This window comes from Ptychodera flava, chromosome 2 (genome assembly GCF_041260155.1).
Source record: "Ptychodera flava strain L36383 chromosome 2, AS_Pfla_20210202, whole genome shotgun sequence".
Classification (NCBI taxonomy): domain Eukaryota; kingdom Metazoa; phylum Hemichordata; class Enteropneusta; family Ptychoderidae; genus Ptychodera; species Ptychodera flava.
Window position 1 is genome coordinate 7652698 of NC_091929.1, and position 22698 is coordinate 7675395.

The window sequence follows — 22698 nt, forward strand, 5'->3', positions numbered from 1 at the left end:
TAATGTACTTAATGACAGTGTATGATCCGTGTAGGGTCATAATCTACTTTATTGTGTAATGTCACAATCACAACCCTCGTCTTCTTTTCGTGTGCAGGAAGAAGAATTGATGCACTACCATCAAAGGAGTCTGTGTAGATATAAAGCACTCTTTGAAAAGCTGGCGGATGAAGAAAAAATGTTTGCAGAAACACCCAGTTTCCAAGGAGACTTCCAGGACATATTATCGCGCCGCGACAGAGTAGTTACCAAAATAAATTCCATTGTAAGTACGTCACCTAGCCCCAAATGCCATCGTAGGAATGCAAACCAGGAAGAGTGAGTGTCTGGTAAAGTGTGATATTATGAAATTGAAACAAAACAGAGAAAGGGGAAAACGATTTCTAAAAGGGACCTCCGTTTGGAAAGGGTTCTTACATTCTTACACATGCCGAATGGATTACTCAAAAATTACGTAAAAACGAAAACCCTTCATAGTTCTTCGTTTAACATTTTTAAATTTTCAAGTATTTTCACCAAATCCTACACCAAGAAAACTTTTCCTTTTCACAGCTACGTAAGGATAACTGCACAAGTGCTGCCCCCTTGCACTGGGACAAGATTCAAGATTCCGGCAAAAGGCACTTCAGACAGAGGAAGATATTGCAACAATTCGTCGCCTACTCAGTTTCCATACCAAACGACGCCCTTCATATTGGAAGTAGAGATCATGGATGCCCAAAGAACTGATTTTAGGCACACACTTGCCATATAAGTTTGATCTTGGAATTAGGAGCAGATATCGATCTTTTCGAACTCGAGAAAAAAAACCGAATGTATCATAGTGCAACTATGAATCTGATATTGTTCGACCGTTTCCGATTTGGGGCCAATGTGCTCTGAAGGTTTATTGTCGTTAATAATACAAGCAACAAGCTCACTGAGTCTAGAGGCGTTCCTACCTTCAAGCTTAAAGGATATGAGTGCCAATGACGAATGTTGGATCTTCGCATCTTGAAATTCGATCGGCCATCGAAGTGCGAACGCCTCCGAAAACATAACTAGGCTTTGTCGATTTCGAGAAATCAGCCAATGAGAGATATGTCATATAAATATATATAGATGGTAGCGTAGGTAGCAAGACAACATGTGTAAAACTGGAACAAAAAGTTCACAAAATACAAAGCCCTGCAAAAATAAAATCACTTTAAAACTTCAGTGCAATCTGTTCATGCTACTATAATTTTAATATCTACTTTTTTCATGAATTTAAACTGAGGTCAATTTGTAGAGAACTAGTAAGTGCACAATATTTATTTACTTATTTATTTATCTATTTAACAATGACTTCAAAGGTTGTGACATTTTACGGAGAACTGTGTGTAAAGACACAAACACAAGAGACAATACTGCAATACCGTTTAAAAACCAAATACGAGGAAATATACGTACAGACATTATATATATTACACGTTCCACTATTTCTTTTTCGAATGTTAAATCTTGTCCAACCTCCCCAAAGCATGTTGAGAAACCCATGCCAAAAAGTGTTGTCATATCAAACCCAAACCCTGGCTTCCAGTTACATACAGAATCGCCTTTGAAAAACTCCTTAAGATCGATAACTTATAAAGTGCTACATAATTTGACTTTATCATACATTGCGGACTTAATCTCACAAAGTAATACCAGCTGACCTCTTTTTTCCAGCAATAAGCGATTATTCAGTATACTTTAGACCAGACTTAAATCATACAAGCTGAATAGTGCATGGATGTTTCAAAATTCTCAGGGGTGTAGATCGTTATCTTGCAATTGGCGCAAAAATATTCTTTGAAAAGACCATCATTTACATGTATGACTCTAAATTACAAACGTGTTAAAACATAAGTCATTCATAATCTGTTTCTGTTACATACAATAGTTTTTGTCAATACAAAATCACCTGAGTAATAATGCTTTATACAGTTTTGAACCTTATGATGTAATTCGTCTTTTTCTCTAAATTATTAATTAAGAAATGTTATTTATCAACAGTATGGTATACTTATTATAATTAACAAATGTTATTTATCAACAGTATGGTATACTTATCATAATTAAGAAATGTTATTTATCAACAATATTGTATACTTATCATAATAAATAGTTGCTGAACACAAATGGAGCTTTTGAGAGTATTGTCTTTATGTCATGTCTGTCCCAACCAACATCGTCAGCAAAGAAAATATTGTGATCGCAACATCTTATAATGTTGTAATATGTGCTCATGTTCCTTACCAATCATACAGGAAAATATTTTCTTTACGTTTTCCACGACATATTAATAACGAAGACTGTCAGTTTATGAAAAAATATTTCATTATTACTCCGAATAAAATTCAAATTCGTCCTCCGTGCATGGGGGCAGGCGATAATATAACAAAGAATGTCTAGTACCACTATAACAGAATGTTACAAAAGTTGTGGTATAAAAAGCAAGCAGGCACACAACAGAAAAAATAATGTCAACCGTAAGTGCCATAAGGTAAATGATTATGACTTTCGTTTGATTTCATTAAATGAAAGCTGAAGAGTGATCCTTCGACCTTTGGTTAGTCAAAGTTTGGCGTATAAAGGGGTGGGGGCCAATCTTGTGATAATGAAATGTGAAAGAGTGCGACAGTCGCAGAGGAGTTGTTTCAGTGCTAGCATTCTTTAAAAATCCAACTTATTGTAAGATTACCGTCACGCATGGTTTTTTCCCCTTTATTTAGCGTCACATACAATGAAAACAAACTGGAAAGTTTTGAAACAGCTACAACCTTAATAGTAATTCGTTTTATTTTGTTACTTTGTATAAAATACAGCACATAAAATGACCAGACACAACATCACAGTGCAGTTCAACATGAGGTCATTGCCATGGTTACCGACATTACAATAGTCTGTATCACAGCAACTCGTACTGGTTTTCGTTTCTGTAAAGTAAAACACAAAGGTGTGATGTAGGTCATTTCCCCACACTCATCATGACTGAGTTCAATTAGTCTAGAACATTCAAGGTCACTACCCTTAATGACCTCACAACCTTGAATTCAATTAGTCATGTTTGGAATGTTCTGGAAATTCAGTTAGCTGTGTAAGAGAGATAATTTTAGAACAGTAATTAGCATGTCAATAAAAGTTCTAGATTGTTCGTATATGCCTTTATGTAAGCACATGTGTATAAAAGGGACGTGCACAGCTTCCAGTCAGACTTTTGGGATCGTGTCTCTTGTGTGTTACTACAAGTGTTCGAAACTCCAGCAGTAGTCATTCTCAAGACTTTTCAAGACCTTCACTGCCAACGCTGGATTTATACTGTGGACTTTGTGCAACTTCAAGCCTGCAAGCCAAAGGACTGCCCATTCATCGGACTGAGACTGGAGCTTTGCCGTCCCAGCTGAGATAAGTAGTCTGTACACTTTTAAAGCTTGTACTCTATCCCTGACTTAGCAATTAGATTTATTTTCGAAATAAATTTTGTTTAAACGTTTACTGCTGAGTTCACCCTTTTGTTCGTTTTCTCTGCACGTAACAAAATTGGGGGCTCGTCCGGGATTTGAACATTTTGAGCCGTTTGACAACATTTTGCCAGCCTTTTCAAAACTACTGTATACTGTCAACTCAGCGAAATTTAATCATGGCGGAATTTAAACCAGAGGACATGGATGACCTTGATCAGGACACATTTGATTCCCTCAGAAAAGACGACCTCATAACACTGGCCAATTTCCTTAAAGTAGAATTCAAAAGATCTATGCGCAAGAGGGAAATACAGTACCGTATTGCCAAACATCTAGTTGATTTAGGCCAATTTGAGGAATCCACCCTGAAAGATTATGAGCCCGAGTCTGCCTTTGAACTAAGAAAATTAGAAATACAGGCAGATTTGGAGCTTAAAAAATTGGCATTAGAAAAAGAAAAAATACAAATGCAGTTAGAAATGGAAGAAAGAAAAAGAGAGAAAGAAAGGGAGGAAAAAGAAAAGGAAAGAGAATTAGCAGAACGCCGACTACAGTTAGAAATGAGATGTTTAGAGCTTGGACAGTCAGGAAAATACTTCCCTTCAGACGGTTTTGACATCACTAAGCATTTCAGGTTAGTTCCCCCTTTCCAAGAAAAGGATGTTGATAAATATTTCCTTCATTTTGAGAAAATTGCTCAGAGTCTGAATTGGCCTAAGGAGTCCTGGTCTATGCTTTTGCAGAGTGCTTTGATGGGTAAAGCCAGAGAAATTTATATTCAGTTGTCAGTAGAGCAGGCTTCAAATTATGATTCTGTGAAGGAATTAATAATCAAGGGCTATGAGTTGGTGCCTGAAGCTTACCGTCAGAAATTTAGGGATTGCGAGAAGGTGAAGGATCAAACTTATGTTGAATTCGCTCGGACAAAAGAACAACTGTTCGACCGTTGGTGTTCTTCGGAAAAGATCAGTCAGAATTATGACAAATTACGACAGCTTGTTTTGATTTAGGAATTTAAAAGGTGCATCCGGAGTGACATCAAGACGTTTATCAATGAACAAAAGGCAGATACATTGGAGGTTGCTGCACGTTTGGCCGATGATTATTCATTGACCAACAAATCTTCCTTTCTCAGCAAACCATCCCAGTCCTTTACAGGACATCAATGTTTTGACTAAAGGGGCTCCATGGTAAGATTTCGAGGGCGCCATCTTACCAACTTTCCCTTTACTTGGCTAACTATGTAACACGATAAACTTCTTTCATGTTTGATTGTAATTAACTCTTCTCAATATGTCTGCAGATTGTGACCAGAATGGTCATGTGCATTGTTTCTGCCTCATTACTTACACCAGCCTTGATCGCGTTACTGTGCATCTTGGTGTTTCTTGAAGCTGTTTGCAATTACGTCAAGTACAGTTGCCGACATGGAACACCTGAAGACCAGGTGAGTCACGTCTGCAAAAAAGACGTCAAGGATTGTTAGAGGAAATTATAGTTACGGCTATGGCCATGATCATTGTCAGTGGCAGACAGTCAGGGTACTCAAGAAGATAGTTTGTTATTGTAATAGTGAAGAGGTATCTTGACTTACATTTCCGTAACACGTGTACGTAGAACCTTTCTGAGCTCGGAAAACAATCAAAAGGCAATCAACATCAATTTAGTAAAACCATGGTCTAGTTTTCTGCTGGTATTTTATAAACTTATTCACACGAATATACTTAAATCAACATTCAGTTCTATTCTATGTTGATAGTCGATGGGGTACAATTGCTTTATGTGTATCTTCTACCAATGTTTCAATTTAGATGGCTCGTTTGACGATTGCGAGCGCCCTTGTGCTGCTAGCTGTGATAAACTTAATTCTCGTCATCATAACCTCTGTCTTTTGCTGTGGTGCCGTCTGTTCTAATCCAGCAACCCAGACTTTGAAGTAAGTTGGCCCTTCGCTATTTTCTTATGGTTCTGTTAATATTCTGAAAATTGAATATTTTTTTATCAAAACAAATAATTTCACATCCGGTCATGTGCGTATTCAAATTTCCAGCTGCCGGGCAAAATACACATATCGCCTGCACTCCATCGTGCAGACGACAACGTTGCTTTGCCCATCACTTGTAGTGGAACACATGTCTAGATCACGTGGTTGATATTGAAGAAAAAATAGCAAGGTGACTCCTTTGAATGACTCTTTTCCTTGTGATCACTGTCATGATGTGCACATGACGAGCCATTATAGTTCATGAGGTCAAACGCTATCTAAAATGTTGAGTAAACAGACAAAATCCATGAAAGGTCGTCAAATATGAATTGAATAGCGTAGTAAATAAGAGGAAATGTTCTGGAATTTATTGCAAGATATATTCGCCTAATCTAATATCAAAGTTTCGTTTATTTTGGTCAATATTAGTCGTAATACCAGGTGCTGAACTTCAATACATTACGTCTGTGTCTGTTTCCTCGTTTTAGTCTATGTGTTTGTTTGTTTGGGTTTTTTTATATTTTCAATAACAGTTTGCCGAATGAATACAGTATAATAATGTAATGTATTTACGCCATCAGAATCATTCATTTCATCACTCATTTCGTCGATTGGAGTTGTAGGGAATGCCGTCATATATAGCTTTCTCTAATAGAACAAACTTAACATATCATGTCGATGAATATGAAGGCAACACCATTTGAGATGACTAGGGCATCATCAAATGATGAAAATATCATTTTCTAGGACCATGCTGGCCAACAAGTAATATTTATCTCGTCAAGCAGCCATGTGATTGGAATGCCTGGTGAGTTTTATGACACAACTTTAAATCCATTCTTTGAGTTACCTGTATGTTATGACTAGGGATGGGATGACCTCGTAATATGCGATTGTCCCTAGCCATTGTCATGTATACATTACGTTTTTCTTGTTTACGTTACTCTCTAGTAGCGTATAAGTCAAATTAATATGTAAAGTTATCTGTAGATCTAGAAGTGAAAAGTCGATATCTGATTGCAAAAGTTAAGAGTCTAGCGTGCTGATTTTTGAGATTTTATAAGAACTAGTGAAGGCCGGTTGAACGTTAGGTTTTGAAGTAACGTATTTGTAACCTGGAATCATGCTCGAGAAATGTAAATACATCACAGCCACCCTATCTTGGTGTGCGTACTCTGATGGTTAGCGAAACCAGCACAGCCCTGTAACAATAATGGCAACTGAGATTGTGTTGTCTGCTGTAAGAACATCTTGTCGATCTGTGTTGTACCGTTCACATAAGTGTGACTGGGTGTTGTCTGCATGCATGCATGCATGCATGCATCGCAGTACCCTGTTTTAGCTGACTGAAATTTAAGGTTCTGTGCACACAGGCGTGTGACAGGGTGTGAAAGTTCCCATTTTATGTGGATGCCACTGTACCATGGCATGTTTTTTTATGAAACAAATCTGGAATCTTGTGAATCTGTGCCATGAACACAACACTTGAATAGCTCTGACTGTTTAATGCTCGATTTCAGATTGTTGCCACGGCAATATGTGGAGTCAACATCGTTATGACTGCATACGAACATGTAGTGACAAACTTTATGCAGATATTTGAATACAGCCATGAAACATGGGCAAAATCGCAGACCCTTTCGCAGAAACTAGAGCATGTGAGCAGTCCAAGCTTTATCCTGTTTTGACTGTCGGGAAAAAATCATACGAGTCCAGATATTTTTCGTTCATATTACGAAATGGAACCTTTATGGCCAAGTGACACAATCATGAAAATGTCAAAATTCAGACTTTGTTGCATGCAAATGATTTGTATCGGGAACTGGTTGGAGCTAGGTGTACATGTTGTACCCTGAGTGATTTACCTGCGGATACTTCGCTGTGCACTGATTTATTTGTGTTATGTATCCCACGTTCAAATATGTATCGCGTCACTTTCTACTTGAGTCAATTAAAGCCTGACCTATTGATGAATTGCCATACAACATTAATTTGACGTCATACTATCGTAGGGTCAATTGCACACTATCAACATGGACACATTTACATTTGTGTTTGGTGAAACTAAGTTGAAATATCCTTTTTCACTTTTCCCATAGGCGTCAATCAACAAGACTTGCAAAGTTTCTTATGATAGTTTCTATATAAGAAAACGGGGTGTGTGTCTTTACAAAATGCATTTAAATTATTTGCAGCTGTGTAGTTCCTGTTATATGCTATGGTGCTGAGATATGATGTTTTTAGTACTCTCATGTTATTGAAGCAATACATTTCAAGTTCTGTAGATTTTTAGTTGGTCTTGGGAGTGGTGTGAATAATGAAGCCACTTTGGGTGAATGTGAGAGATTCCCATTAGTTTGTATATACATGAAAAAATGCATAGCTTACTGGCTTAAACTTATAGAAATGAGCGATTCTCGTTATCCGAAATCCTGTTACAAAATGTTGAAAAAGTTAGATGAAGCAGGTAAAGTTAATTGGGTTACAAAAAAAGGTCTACTCATGAGATGTGGTTTGGGTGAGGTATGGCTCGAACAGCAAGTGGGTAATCCCAGTTTGGGGGGGGGGGGGGGGGGGGGGGGGGGGGGGGAGGGAGGGAGGTGGGTAGGTAGGTAGGTAGGTAGGTGAGGTAGGTAGGTAGGTAGGTAGGTAGTTATGTAGGTATGTAGGTAGGTATCTATCTATGAATCTATCTATCTATCTATCTATCTATCTATCTATCTATCTATCTATCTATCTATCTATCTATCTATCTATCTATCTATCTATCTATCTATCTATCTATCTATCTTTCTATCTATCTATCTATCCATGCACGCATGCACACACGCACGTACGTACAGAGAGAGAGAGAGAGAGAGTATTCATTATGGTGTTTCCTTTACCCTCCTAGTCGTACACCGACACCAGTGTGTGAACCTGCAGCCTGTACTTTTTTCAAAATACGGAACTACCACTAGCTACATCATATAGGCCACTGGATATGCAAAGCGAAATGTCAAGATGAGGGACACAGGTTACTACCATACATGGCTAAATGGACATCTAGTTGAATAATCTGACAAATAAAATCAAATGACAAAAAGTTTTGATTGTACAATGCTGTTAGATATTTACAATATATAGTCATTTTCACAAAAATGACGCCACTGTAAGCTAAATGTCACAGTATCGATAGAAATCATACGAAGAGTGTTTACATAAGCTTCACTTATAACGTTTTCAAAGAACGCTTCCCCAATCACATGACATCCTTCTGTCGTAAGACAAGTGACTACAACGCAGAATTATCAAGATATGTTTTGTGTTGTAAGAAAAAGGACCGAGAATTCTGACGTGACATGATCTATTTGTGCCAGAAAATCAGAGTTACAGATGTTATGGAGGTCATTTCTCCTGACACTCATGACCTGAGATTAATTAGTCTAGAACATTCTCAAGGTCACTGTCCTTTAATTCAAATAGTCTCGTTTGAAATGTTCTGGAAATTCAATTAGTCATGTGTTTACTTTAAGTGAAGATAGTTTTGGAACAGCAATCAATAATCAATAAAATTTAATCAATAAATATTAGCATATCAATAAACGTTCTAGATTGTTCTTTCATTCTCTTAAATAACCATTAAAATATTAATACGTGGACAGGCTTGGTCAGACATATGGGATCGTGTCTCTTGCGTGTTACATGAAGACTTTTAAAACTCCAGCAGTATTGATATCAAGACTTTCCAAGACCTTCACTGCCACGTTGGACTTATAATCTGGACTCTGTGCAACTTCATGCCTGCAAGCAAGCCTTCTCTGTCTCACTGTCTCAGCTCGTCCAAGCTGAGATAAGTAGCCTGTATACTTTTACAGTTTGTATTCTATCCCTTGACTTAGCAGTTAGTTTTTTTGGTAATAAATTTCGTTTTATACGGAAATCGCTGAATTAACCTTTTGTTTGTTTTCTCACATGCAACACAATGACATTAGCAAATGATGCAATATTTGCCTGAACAGAAAAGCTGTAAACAATTATAGACTCTATGAAACAATCAATGCCGAGAAATCTACTCTATTTAACATGCATTTCTATTTGCCCATAAAAGCTCACTATCAAACATATATTATTGATCGAACTTGAAAAAAACAACTATGACTGTTGCTTAATGGTATGACCCGACCAAAGGAATGAAAGAGAAAGAGGAAAAGAAACCTTGGTCTATCTGAAGGTCACAAGATGCGAGTCTGTACAATATTATTCCATGAATACACCAGAACATGTACGTTACATGAATGACTAAAGATTATTGACATTTCTAAAAGTCAAGTTTATTAACTTTATGGCATTGTTAGTTTACATTACAAAGAAGAATTTTCGCTTTTATATATATATATATATATATATATATATATATATATATATATATATATATATAACTGTAAAAACGTAAATTTTCAAAGTGAATGACTGTGATTCTACAATGCAATGACTTTACTTGATCTTGAACCAAATCACGTTGAAATGTAGTGACTTAAAATTGTACATCAAAATAAATTAATAATAAATGTCAAAGTTAAGTAAAAATCACCCATAACGGTTCACTATTTGATTTACTTTTTGCTCCTTTATGCAGATTTTCTATTTTTCTCATGTTGCAAAAAGCAATTAATGTCGAAATTCAGATTTAGACATAAATATCAATAATTTTGAGCTGTCAAATGCAAAAATTGCGAAACAAACAATTAAACGTTTCAATATTTGATTGATTTTGTCCTCTTTTAATACAACTATATATATTTGTTCTAAATTTGAAGAAAAAAGAACACTATCTTAAAAACATATACATTAACAATTTAGTACCGATAAATGTTAACATTTGGTCATTCGGAGATCAATAATTTAGTGCTCTCAAAACCTATAACAAATGTCTAACAGCGTGTTCAGGTGAGAAATACAATGATTCACCGGCTATATACCAGACGACACGTATTTTGATTGCCAATTAAGATTAAGATTTTTTTGGTTTGAAGTTGAGGATAAGTCCAAAATTTTGGTTTGAAAGCCTCTTTTTAACTAACATACAGCAAGTTGTCGAACAGCAACGGTAGATGTAATGACACAAAAAGAAAATATCTTTCGACAGTTGCCAATTCGGATTCGTTCCAGCAACAACTTTAATAATAATAACAACAACAACAAGAGCAACAATACAACAACAACAACAACAACAACAACCACAATGATAATAATAATAATAATAATAATAATATAATAATAATAATAATAATAATAATAATAATATTTGATGATGATTTTCCGTCTCGCTGTGAAGCTAATAATACAATAATTGTTAACTACAGTATCGTTTTAACTAACACGCGCGGTTAAGTGATTCCGAATATTAAGTTTCCTTCCACATTTTGTTCCGGTTCACTGGGAGACTTTATATATGCGTTCCTCGTGCAAATTCTGCATGTCATTTCTTCTCTGTGTAACCAACATTAAATTCCAGGTCATTTTGGATCTGTCCGTGAAGGTAGTGACGAGGATTTGTGTTCCATATATGAACAGAACACATATTGGCAACAATTACTTGTTATCTCATTTTTATATTTTTATATATTTTACAGGTAGCCCTAATAAAGTCGACAACGATTTCATGGGATTATGACGTATTAAATTCAATTAACTTTTGTTTTAGTATTCAAATAAACCTAGTAAGAATCAATCTGATTTCCGCGAGTCTGAACAGATCATTTCCTGTGAAGAATCACATCATCCCATACGTAAAATTCATCTTGGTCTCCAGATGCATCTTGTATCAATGGCTTTCTATCTGTCGTATATTATCCTTCTTTTGTCGCAGTCTAGGTTGTTTTAGCTCGTTTTTAATTCGACTGCATGCTTTCCTTCACCTTCTGGTGAAAAATTACTATTCTTTCAGATGTTTGCATAGGCATATGGTCGTTGTCATGTTGGATACAGGTGACACCTAGAGTAGAAGTGATATGATACAATACAGTGTATGTGTCATAACAGGCAGTACATTTGCTCACGACTTAGAGGTCACTGTCACGTGACGAAGTCAAACTTGCAAAATGCAGGATAGAAGAGTTTGAAGTTGGAACAGCCAAATATTGTATTCTCCATGGCAAAGCAGGATCTATGCAATTCGTTGGCATAGCAGAAAAGAAATTTTAGTGTTCCAAGTGGTGAATACAAACTTGTCGGAGACCTGCAAACTGCAAAATGAATTGCTGCATCTCAAGGTAGTATGCGCCTCGAAAGTGGAAGGTTTAAAACTTTTGCTAAAACTTTTCTCGACGAAACTTTCAACCATTCTCTTAACAAATGAATAATAAAAATCGGGGGTAACCGTTCAAAGTTTGGTAACATTGAAGCAAACCACTCAATATTTTGCGATATTTGAAATTCAAAGTGGCCACAATTCGTGTGTTAGCTCTGTGGGAGAAAATAAAATTTTTAATTGTCAAAAAACTAAGCCGGTTAAAGTCTTTTTTTCTCAAAGAGCTTTAAAATGAACCCCAACAAGTGGTAGATCAGAAAAAAAATTGTAGAAATTTGACAGCCATACTATCTGCCCAAATCTGTGATTGGTTAGATTTTCTCTTTCCACGATAACTGTAGCAAGATTGGATCAGGTGTCAGTATACCTTTAAGTCGTGCAAAAATCAAAAGGATCGTATTATGTAATGAGATATATTAAATTTCGATCGTAGGATATATGTTTTATTTAAATAAAATCGTAAATAAGAAGACGTGGCATACAACCTGTAGGGATGTGGTATGTGGAATTAATTTCTGCGCGGAATGCCATGAATGCCAATAGCATTTGAAGTAAATATTTTTCTTATTGGAAAGCATATGTGTGGCAAATCTGGATTTTTTAAAGTAAGACTAGTTATTCTTTACACATGATTTAAGCGATTCAATTTCTTGTTCGAAAATCCAAAGCAAGGAAAAACAGTATACCTTGCATCCATTACTATCCCAGATAGTTGTCTGCTTGTCCATGTAATTGCACACTGTTTCTTTAATGGCAACTGAGATATTTCCTTCCTGCCCTGCAAATTGATTTTATTAAGACATATGTTATCCTATATTATATTATACCTTTGTCTATACCAGTAAATTCTGTGACGTCATACCGTCATATCATTACTGATAATGTATCCGATTATCAAGCATTGTGGCCCCAGATATTTTATACCTTTAAAAATTTACTGGTATTGCCAAAACTATAAAATAATAACAATAATGTACCCCCTTACAACCAATATTGGACGGTAGCATGTACTCGGTTCGCCCCGTACATTACGTCATGCAAAGTTTGCTATTGTCCATTATAGGCCGAAAGGGTTACATCATTGCTTCAATAATGGAAACATTACACAAACACAGCTATGTCCGAATTTAAGCAGCCGCTACTGCTATAGGAGCCAATTAATATTCTTTTAAAATAAATATTGTATTGAAGATGGCAAGTAACATGACATTAATAGAAATTATACTTACTCCCTGGAATGGTAAAAGTCAGGTAGTATTGCCCGGTCGTCCTAAAGTTGTCCTCTGGGATAAAAATGTTTGAATAGTTTCCACTGAAATGGACATCCAGAGAGAATTGGTAGCCATGGTAACGATCCGAATACTTAACAACGTCATTGAAGATGTATGCAGTTGTATTCCCGTAAAGAGGTCCCGTAATTTCCGGGTTGAACACGATTAGGATAGCATGATGTAAATATGACACCTGGAAAAGGAAATCATTGTTGAGTGTGATGGACTCAAAGAAAGACGGAATAATTTTTAAAGTCAGACGGGAAAGAATCCGTGAAAAGTCAATTTAAGAGGTTGTTTTATTCATCACCGACAACAAACACATACATACATACACACATACGCACACACCTACACACACACATATATACACATACATACATACATACGTACATACATACATACATACATACATACATACATAAGTACGTACGTACGTACGTACGTACGTACGTACATACATACATACATACATACATACATACATACATACATACACACATACGCACACACCTACACACACACATATATACACATACATACATACATACATACATACATACATACATACATACATACATACATACATACATAAGCAAAACGCTAACACGTACGCCGGTAGACATACATACATGCAAAGACATATAGGCGTACTGCGAAATAGGCGACGATAAATATAGCTTGCAATAACAGGAAAAGGTCAAATGTCCCACTAATGTACCCACCTTTAAAACCATTCCATAGTAAGTGACATTGCTTTCTTCAAAATACAGACTTTCAATCAGGGTATCCTCTTGATGGGACGGAAAATCACTGGCAATCATAATTTGAATGTCATCATTTGTATCATTTACTGGAGAGAAACACAAGAGAGTCAGAAACATCACTTGGGGATTGCTCAATCAAATTAATTGGGAAACACAGGGCTTTGAATTTTCATTTCTTATAGTTGCCTTTAGACAAACTCAAAATACTACATTTACTGCTTTCACTTACCAACATTTAGTTTAAATTTACAAGGAGACGTTGATTAAAGAGAGATATTTACAATTGTAGAGTCATGCAGGCTACAAATGCAACATTTTACAGTCGAAATTCATGTTTTACGTTATCATGACTCTCATACGAATGACACAGCTAGAAACATTTGCATTTTGTAGCTTATTTCATGTTACTATAATTATGAGATGTCCTCTGATTGAATCAGGTAAATGTCACTCACATACAGGTGGAGGAAAAGTTACTATGTTAACTCTAAGATGTACTGTGGCTCTTTTTTCATTTCAACATAATTCACCGGAGAGATAATAAATGATCTTTTTTCTCTAATCGACCTAGATAGAAATACACCACCTATCTTGAACACACACCCTTGAAAACGCTGGCTGGGACTCCAGATCATAAATGAGTTCAAATTGGTTGAATCATTAATAAAAACTACCATTGCAGACTAGTCTGCACGATCTTTGGGTACAATATGCGACATATAGCACGAGCCTCTAGGCATCGTGGTATCACCAATAAATGAGAAGTTTTATTTACACACTATCAGAAATGAATGATTCTCTTAACATCACGCGTATTACTTGTCAGCTACTTAAGCAGTCATGTTGATCCAATGAAAGTTGGATATTGTCAACTTGACTGAAGTTTTCTGGGTAGCAATGTTGTAGTAAAGAATAGTTTTGTGATAACACTCGACAGGCTACGAAAACATAGACATCATATCAAGAAATCAAGTATCTCTTAGCTATAAATAAGACACCCCAACGTGTCAAATAATCAGCATTGTCAAATGCAAATTGTTTTTATCTGGTCTGAGGACCACAATACAAAATGAAAATAGCAGTAGGGGTAATATTAAATGAGTAAGCGTGTTCTATAATCATGCTAATCTAGTCGAGAAATTTGGCAAGCCATCAAAAATCTGCCATGAGTTAAAGCTAGGAATGTTTCCACTTTTCATTTGAGAAACATCTCCGTATCTATCATAATATTCTAAAATGAATTTGAAAATCAATTTTCCAAGAATCAAAGATTCAATTACAAAATGAATTTTGTTATATAACATTATTATGAAAGTAGCTGCGGTAGGTGACTAGAAATATTAAACATGCATTTTTTAAGTTTTCTGTGAACATGGTTAACTTGATACACATTCAATTATATTGTATAGTGTCAACGACACATTTTGGCTGCTTGACATTTTCTCCATTCATTAATTACACGATTACACCGTTCTTGCAGACCATGCAATATTGCTATTTAGCAAACTTTTATTTTTTTTAATACTTCAGTACTCTATCGTTCTTAAGATACGAAAAAGCTTATAAATATATAATGCCTAACATCATATTTATCTTTCATGATAAAAACTTTTGATAAATATCTCAAATAATTTGCATGTATACGTAAATATTACCTTCTACTTCATTGCCTCCTGTGTCTGTAAACGTCAATGAGAGAATGTCATTCATTGGAGCAGCGTTTGCAGCATTGTCTCTTGGCAGTGACCGTCTTTTGAAACGTTTCACCTGTACAGTACAGTAAAGAGATATGTTACAGTTTTTGTGCAGTAAATATGTTGACGGTATCTTCAAGAAGGTGGCGCCTTTAGTAATAAACTAAACGGCCAAGCACAATTTTCTCATTGTAGAACTCCATGGATGTTTTTCTACTGAGAGTTACTCGATCAACGAACGCGCCGAGTTTTGAAGTCATCAGCTTGCATTAAAGAAAAACAAGCCTACAGGCCACCAGAGGGAGCTTATGTTAGCAGAATTGGTCAAGGAAAAGAAGAGTTATTTCATCTACGAAGTTTTATAGTTGTTCATATTCTCAGATTACAATGAACATGTGAAAGAAAATCATGACATTTCTTAACAAGAATCTACTTATGGAAGCATGGCATTTACAAAGGATGGAAATAAAGTCAAAACTTCAACACTGATATTCACGATGGTGACTTTAACTGAAAATAAATAAACGTTTTACTTTCTTTGACTACAAAAATAATTTCCCCGTTTTAATACCCTTCTATGACCCGAAAGACTATACTCACAATTCTATACAATGGTCCTTCTAGCATTGTCACGTCGGAGAAAAATCCGTCTGCTGCTGGTAGGATGAAGCCATTCCCATCTCCCATTGTTACGGAAGTATTTGAAAGACTGCCAGCTAAGTCACTTTCTAAGTTCATTCGAAGTAATGGTGCATCAAATATCACAGGACCGCTGCCAGGCTGTGTCTTGTGAAGAACAAATTTTCCAATGTCGTCTTCAGTTTCCAGCATTTGCTCTGTCACCTGATTTTTCTCATCGGTGGTGGCGCCAGTCATCGCGAACGAAGACCAAAACGCTCGAATAGCCATGTCCATTACATGTACCACTTCTGTAAGCATGGCAACGCACAACGTTACAACAAATCGAATGTCTCAGTTCGAGAACTTCGTAAAAATGGCTAATAAAGTTTAGCGTCTTCTGTCTACAAATTAAAACCTACCGTAAAAACATACAGATGTAAAATGATCAATCTTGTCAGAATATCGAGTTCTTTCTATGTGGGGAGCGAGGGATAGGCTAGAGACTGAAACATAGGGTGTGTTTTCACCGATAAGTCTACTCTAGCCGTCCTGCCATATGGGTCTTGTGGTATAGAACTGTTGCCCATCAGAAAACATATTTCATGCATTAACCATATCTATTGAAAACACATTACATGGACATAATTTTAAAGTAATGTAGACATTTAAAACTATTCCGTAATTCCTTGAAGTGTCTTATGTCCGCAGAAATACCATCAATATATAAAACGGACCTTTATTATAATAATTTGAATGACTTAATTGGTTCTCAGATTCTTGTTTATCTTGTTAACAAACTGGACGCATCAGAGAACATTGTGAACTTTCAATGTTATGAGATCATAGACAGTATAAATCTTCTAATACACCACGAATGGACCTGTGAGAAACATCCTTCCACTTCTGGTGCACGATTTTGCTTACCTGTGGCGATTGATTGACTTTCGTTTTGAGATACATTTGCCTTGTTAAGACCAGAAATGGCATTCGACACTTTGCTGAAAATTTCGATGACCTGTTGGAGTGAACGTTAAAAAGTCAATGGTTTTATCCCTCCGGTATGTCACTTAATTGAGAAGGGACATGAACCGTTTTTCCAGACGTATTCCTGTTTTACCCAAATTTCCCAATTAGCTCATCACCTATCATACTGTGTAAAAGAGTATCCCATTAACGAAGAATTAACCAATAACATAAACATACAAGTGCTTAAAATGCTGAAGTAAGGAAGAAAACGTCAAATACTTTATTGAGTACTTAGGGCGATACCGAAGGATTCAAATTGCTAAGCAACGGTTGCTCAGGGTAATTTCCAAAACCAATCAAAATGCAAAGTTTTCATGTTTTTTTGCATAATAAAGATATTCGGAACCATACTATACGTAGGCCCGACGCGCGATTGGTCAGTGACGTCACAAATATACAAATTTTAACAGATCTATTTTAAAACGTTTCAGCTCCTACAAATCTGCACCAAATTTTCGTAAATTTCACAATGTAACACATCAGATACCTGTTCATAGCCCCCAGCATGGATTAGGTAATCTGTTCAAGTACAAACGGTTTTTGAACGGGAAAATATCTACTGTGCTATATTGTGAAATTTACGGCGATATCTCATAAACGACCAAGAATTTTGAAAAACGCATGCTTACCTCTATTCTCGTCTATGGCCTCAATAATCCTACCAAAAATCAGCTGAATTGGTTTAGAATCGAGAGAGTTAAAAAATTTTGGGCATTTTCAAAAACGGAAAGGTAAAATTTCGCACGTGCAAAAGTGCGCGTTTGCAACGTTGCCAGCGATAGCAACCAACGCGAGCTATGAATCCTTCGTTATCGCCTTTAAACGGATGTCGGAATTTTGTGAATATAACTTAAGGAAGTATTCTCCTCGAAAGTGGTAGACATAAACTTTTGCTCAAATTTTTATCAGGAAATATTTCAACCATTCTCTTTCAAAATCAAGAATAAAAATTAGGGCCATTGTGCAACTTTTTGGTATCAGAGTTACAAATTGTTCAAGATTTACTGATATTTGAAATTCAAAATGGTAACCATTCCTGTGTTAACCCTGTGTTGAAAAATGAAATTTTCGAATTTCGAAAAACTATTTATAAGACGGTGAAAAGTTTTCTTACATCGAGGGCTTTTCAATGAATCCCCACAAGTAGTAGATCAACAAGGAATTGAAAAAGTTTGAGAGTCCGACTATCGCTCCCCGAGGCACGTTCTATCTTAAACATTGTAAAACCCTCTTCAATTCTTACCTCACTTGCTGAGAGGCTCAATTCAGCCCCATCTGAAGCGTTGAACATTGCTGGGATCTTTGCTTTGTTTGGAAGTGTGAGAAAAAAGAATTGGAATCATAAGTTTTAGAGTTCATGACTTACATATCACATGTATTAATTTGCTGGGTTTTAGCATAGATAAGAAAAGTTTACAATTATGCTAATACCCTACAATTTTTTACTTAATCTCGATGCTGACAATTACACGTCACTGATGCCAGTTAAAACCAATACATCTTAGATTTCATAAGTATTTTATTGTTCCAAAAATCAAAATCAAAAGACATTGCGTGATAACTTCCTACTTCCTCCCGCGGTTGTGTCTTTTATAATCAACATAGTCTCGGAAGTAACAACGCAAAAAGAAAAGCAACATGGCATAGTTTTATTCGAAATTTAATCGAAATACGTGTACTACATTGAAACCCACACACAAAAAAACATTGCTGAAAAATCTAAGCGGCATTTCAATAAAAGGTACTTTAAATTTTAGACCTTCAAATAAGCATGGATTTGTGTCCGATTCTCAAAGTTTCCAATTTTTGCATATTAAGGAGACAAGTAAACTGGCTCAAAAAGATACAGTCTGATTTACCTTGAACTACCACTGTGAATGAACACACGGCCATATTGCCTGAAGGGTCTGTCGCTTCATAAATTACGACGGTATTCCCGATGAAGAAATCGCTTCCAGGATCATGACTTCCTTGGACTTGCACAGATCCAGAATTATCAGTGGCATTAGGAAGTGTCCATGTCACTGAAACTGTCGGGTTGTCAATAAATGCGGCAGTCCAAATGTCTGCCGTACAATTAATGTAGGGCTTATCAATGTCTGTTGAAAAATGCATACAAAACAACACAATTGGTACATTTGCTTGTCACATGGTAAATAGATTGACTAACTTTCAGGTATTTCTGTAACCTTCAACAAACCGGGGGTTAGATACACTTGATGATTTTGTCACCTGTATTACCATAATTTCTGCAATTATGCTGTTTCACACTGATTTCATATTTCTGTTATATCTATAGTGAATAAAGTAGTAATAGTGAATGTCTAAACTCAGCAGTGTATTGTTTCCCTCCGAATTAATAAATGTTAAAAGATACAAGTGTCACATGTGAACAAAATTGGTGAGTCTTTGGGATGCACGGTTAGGAAGCGATGTCAGGCATTTTGTCAGAAAAGGGGGGCATTCTACTATCACGTGATATTCATTATTAGACGCTGGCGACCAAATACTGGAATGAACAAACTTATAGTACGGAAAATATATCGTATATTTAAATAAATATTGTCTATTCTCATGAGGTCGTTGGGGGAAATCATATTTGGTCACTATTAAGAGAGTTGGAAAAAATATGTCATCTTCTTCATGCAAGCTTTCCTTTATATTAAAGACAGGTAGAATGCACATCTGGGAAGGATATTTTGACTTAAACTGTGAAAGTGCCATTTGATCTAGCAGTTATTGGGCTATTTTGAAGATCATGGAGAGGATGAACATTTTCCAGGCTTGTTTTTTTTCAAAATTGATAATTTCATTTCTAACATACAGTTAATACAGAAATAGCAGATATTTTGAATTACAAGTGTCGGGAAATGCTGAATGCTATGTAGTACAAAAATTAAACTATTTCCCCCACACCGATTTTTATCCTTGATTTTGAAAGAGATAAGTGTGTTTCATAATTTGACCGAGCAAAATTGAGCAAAGTATACCGTTTTTACTTTTGAGGCGCTAACTACATTATACGTCGTTGTAAGCTTTTCTGTTTGAACTCCTACCTCTTATCAGTCCACTTGTAGAAATTTCGTTGGCTACGAATTCGCCCTCCTCCCTTTTCAAAAAGCATCGTGTACCGTCATTTCTCGACGCCCAACCTTTGCATCCTGGCGTATCCTTGCACATCTGACAACAATCCTCTATGTTAAGGCTATCATTGCCTTTCCCATCGAACATTGGATTGCCAGGTAAACCGAAACCATATCGGATAGTTCCGCATGCTAAAAGTTGGGTGCAGAGAAAACAGAAAAGCTCATCTTTTTATAAACGGTCTGGATATATAGAAGAAACTTAGGTTGACACACGCTACCACACCTGGTTGTTAGGTTCCAAACGTATTTATTATACCTCAAACGCAACGTTTCGCTCTAAACTTTGAGCTTCTTCAGGTGTTTTCTACAATAAAAAGTACGAACATAAAATTTACAATGGTTGAATTGTATAGGAAAACGAGCAATGTGGAGTTACAATTATCTAAAGTCCACGCCGATGAGAATTGCAAAATCATGACAGACTTGTACGAAAAACCAACTGATACCCATCAATATTTACATTTTCAGTCATCACACCCAGACATATGAAACTGGTGTCCCGTACGGTTCGGTAAAATGCATTTGTCGCATTTTTCGGAGCCAGAATGGCGTGATACACAGGATACACGCCTTAACGTACTACAACAATCGCTGATTGAACGGGATTACCCTCACAACTTCGTCAAAGAACAAATAAATAGAGCAAAATCAATCCCCCGACCGGCTCTTCTCCAGTACGAAAACAAACAGGCAGACTGTCTCATCCCACTAGTCACGACATATAATCCCTGTCATCTTAACTTGAAATTCTTCATGTCCTCGAACCTCCCAACATTCCATAAGTCATCAAGATGTAAAGAAGCCATCGCTAATATGCCAATTATATCATATCATATCAACGCAATATCAACCTCAAAGACCTCCTAGTCCGTTCGAATATTGACAACGCGGGTAAACAAAGCCGCGGTTTCATTAAATGTCAGTGTGCGAGGGGTTGCAACATTTGCAAATATACATTCAATACATCACTGTGACAGTCCCAAAATACCTTCAACAACAAAACATACGCAATCAGAAATGCCATCATCTGCAACAGCAAAAACGTCGTATACCTCCTTACATGCCAACGCTGCCATAAACAATATGTAGGGGAAATAAAAACATCTCTCCGACTTCGTTTCAACACAGAGTAACATAGACAGAGTGGTAACGCCTGCATGCCTTTTGTTCCATGGTCGTCTCGGTAGACTATTGGCTTTTCATATTAAAATGAGCTTCAAAGGTGTTAAACTTTTTTGAGGCTTTGTTTGTGGTTGATAATTACACGAGATTATGCGAAATATACGACGAGATGGCATCGTACTGCCAGTCGCGTAGCAACCATAGTTACTTTGTGAGCTCTCAGGCCGGAAACACTGCTTCACGCCAATCAAAAACATAACACGCCAGCAGTTTTCATAAACATGTCCTTCCTTGACGCACGTGTGAAAGACGGTATGACTGACCGTAAACCATTGAGTAAAACCAGACAGTATCGATAAAAGACTTTCAAATTTGGTTCAAACACACTCATTATATATTCATAAAAATATGAGAGGAATTTTAAAACGGTAAAACTCACTTTCCTGAAGCTCAAAACACTCCCGTTTTCGCCAGCAGGTCAATTCTGCTCGCCACCACACGAAAACAACAACACAAACTTTGCCGAACATACTTTCGCTTAACAATTGGCGAAAATCCGAAAATTACCGAAGGATTCATGGTCGGCACTCTTCGGAAAAGAGAGGCGAGAGCAACCTGAGGCGAGGCGAACATGGATGGGTTACGTAACCGCTTCACGCCTTAAACAATATCCATTGCGACTCTATCTATCTTTCTCTATGGTTTCAATAACCACCTCTCCTCAGTGCGCCACAAAAAATATACACAGGTTGCTATACATTTTAATTCTGATCAACACAGTATCAGTGATATTTCAGTAATTGGCATCATACAAGTCAATAAACAAGAGGACAAACTAAGCAAACATTATTAGAATCACAATGTATAATAAACTTGACACACTGTCCCCAGCTGGCCTAAATATTTGCCCAAAATTTACGTAGCCTTCATTTACGCCCCCACATATCGGCTTTTGAGTATTCAAAGGGATTCCCCCTAGACTTCAGTGCGCCAGTTTCCAGCTCTCGGCGTCGGTCCAGACAGTATTGACCGTATCCACAGCCTCGAGGTTAGTCTAATTCCTGTCATTTATGTACATTTACAGATTTTTAGATACTTGTAACTCCACATTGCTCGTTTTCCTATACAATTCAACTATTGTAATTTTTATGTTCGTACTTTTCATTGTAGAAGCACCTGAAGAAACTCTAAGTTTAGAGCAAAATGTTGTGTTTGAGATATAATGAATACGTTTGGAACCTAACAACAAGTCGTGGCAGTGTGTGTCAACGCAAGGTTCTTCTATCTTCACCCCACTCCACGCTACAC

The 22698-nt window shown here is 36.5% G+C and overlaps 1 protein-coding gene and 1 long non-coding RNA gene across 2 annotated transcripts in view; one reads left to right on the forward strand and one right to left on the reverse strand.

The window, feature by feature from the left end:
• LOC139152680 (uncharacterized) overlaps nucleotides 1-22698 on the forward strand; it is a 115943-nt gene that overhangs the window by 78981 nt on the left and 14264 nt on the right. The gene's annotated exons all lie outside the window — the stretch shown is intronic.
• LOC139147041 (polycystin-1-like protein 3) lies at nucleotides 11063-13863 on the reverse strand. Its single transcript, XM_070717896.1, has 4 exons — nucleotides 13740-13863; nucleotides 12973-13207; nucleotides 12430-12521; nucleotides 11063-11428 (listed from the first exon to the last, which is right to left on the reverse strand). Exons 1-4 carry the CDS (start codon nucleotides 13836-13838, stop codon nucleotides 11369-11371), a joined length of 486 nt encoding a protein of 161 aa, XP_070573997.1. The 5' UTR covers nucleotides 13839-13863; the 3' UTR covers nucleotides 11063-11368.

Coding starts and splice junctions, on each gene's coding strand:
- LOC139147041 (XM_070717896.1), bottom strand. CDS start 13,838: ATGATTGCCAGTGATTTTCCGTCCCATCAAGAGGATACCCTGATTGAA. Junction 13,208..13,739: donor ACTATGGAATGGTTTTAAAG/GTGGGTACATTA, acceptor TTCCTTTTCCAG/GTGTCATATTTACATCATGC. Junction 11,429..12,429: donor GGGATAGTAATGGATGCAAG/GTATACTGTTTT, acceptor CTTCTACTCTAG/GTGTCACCTGTATCCAACAT.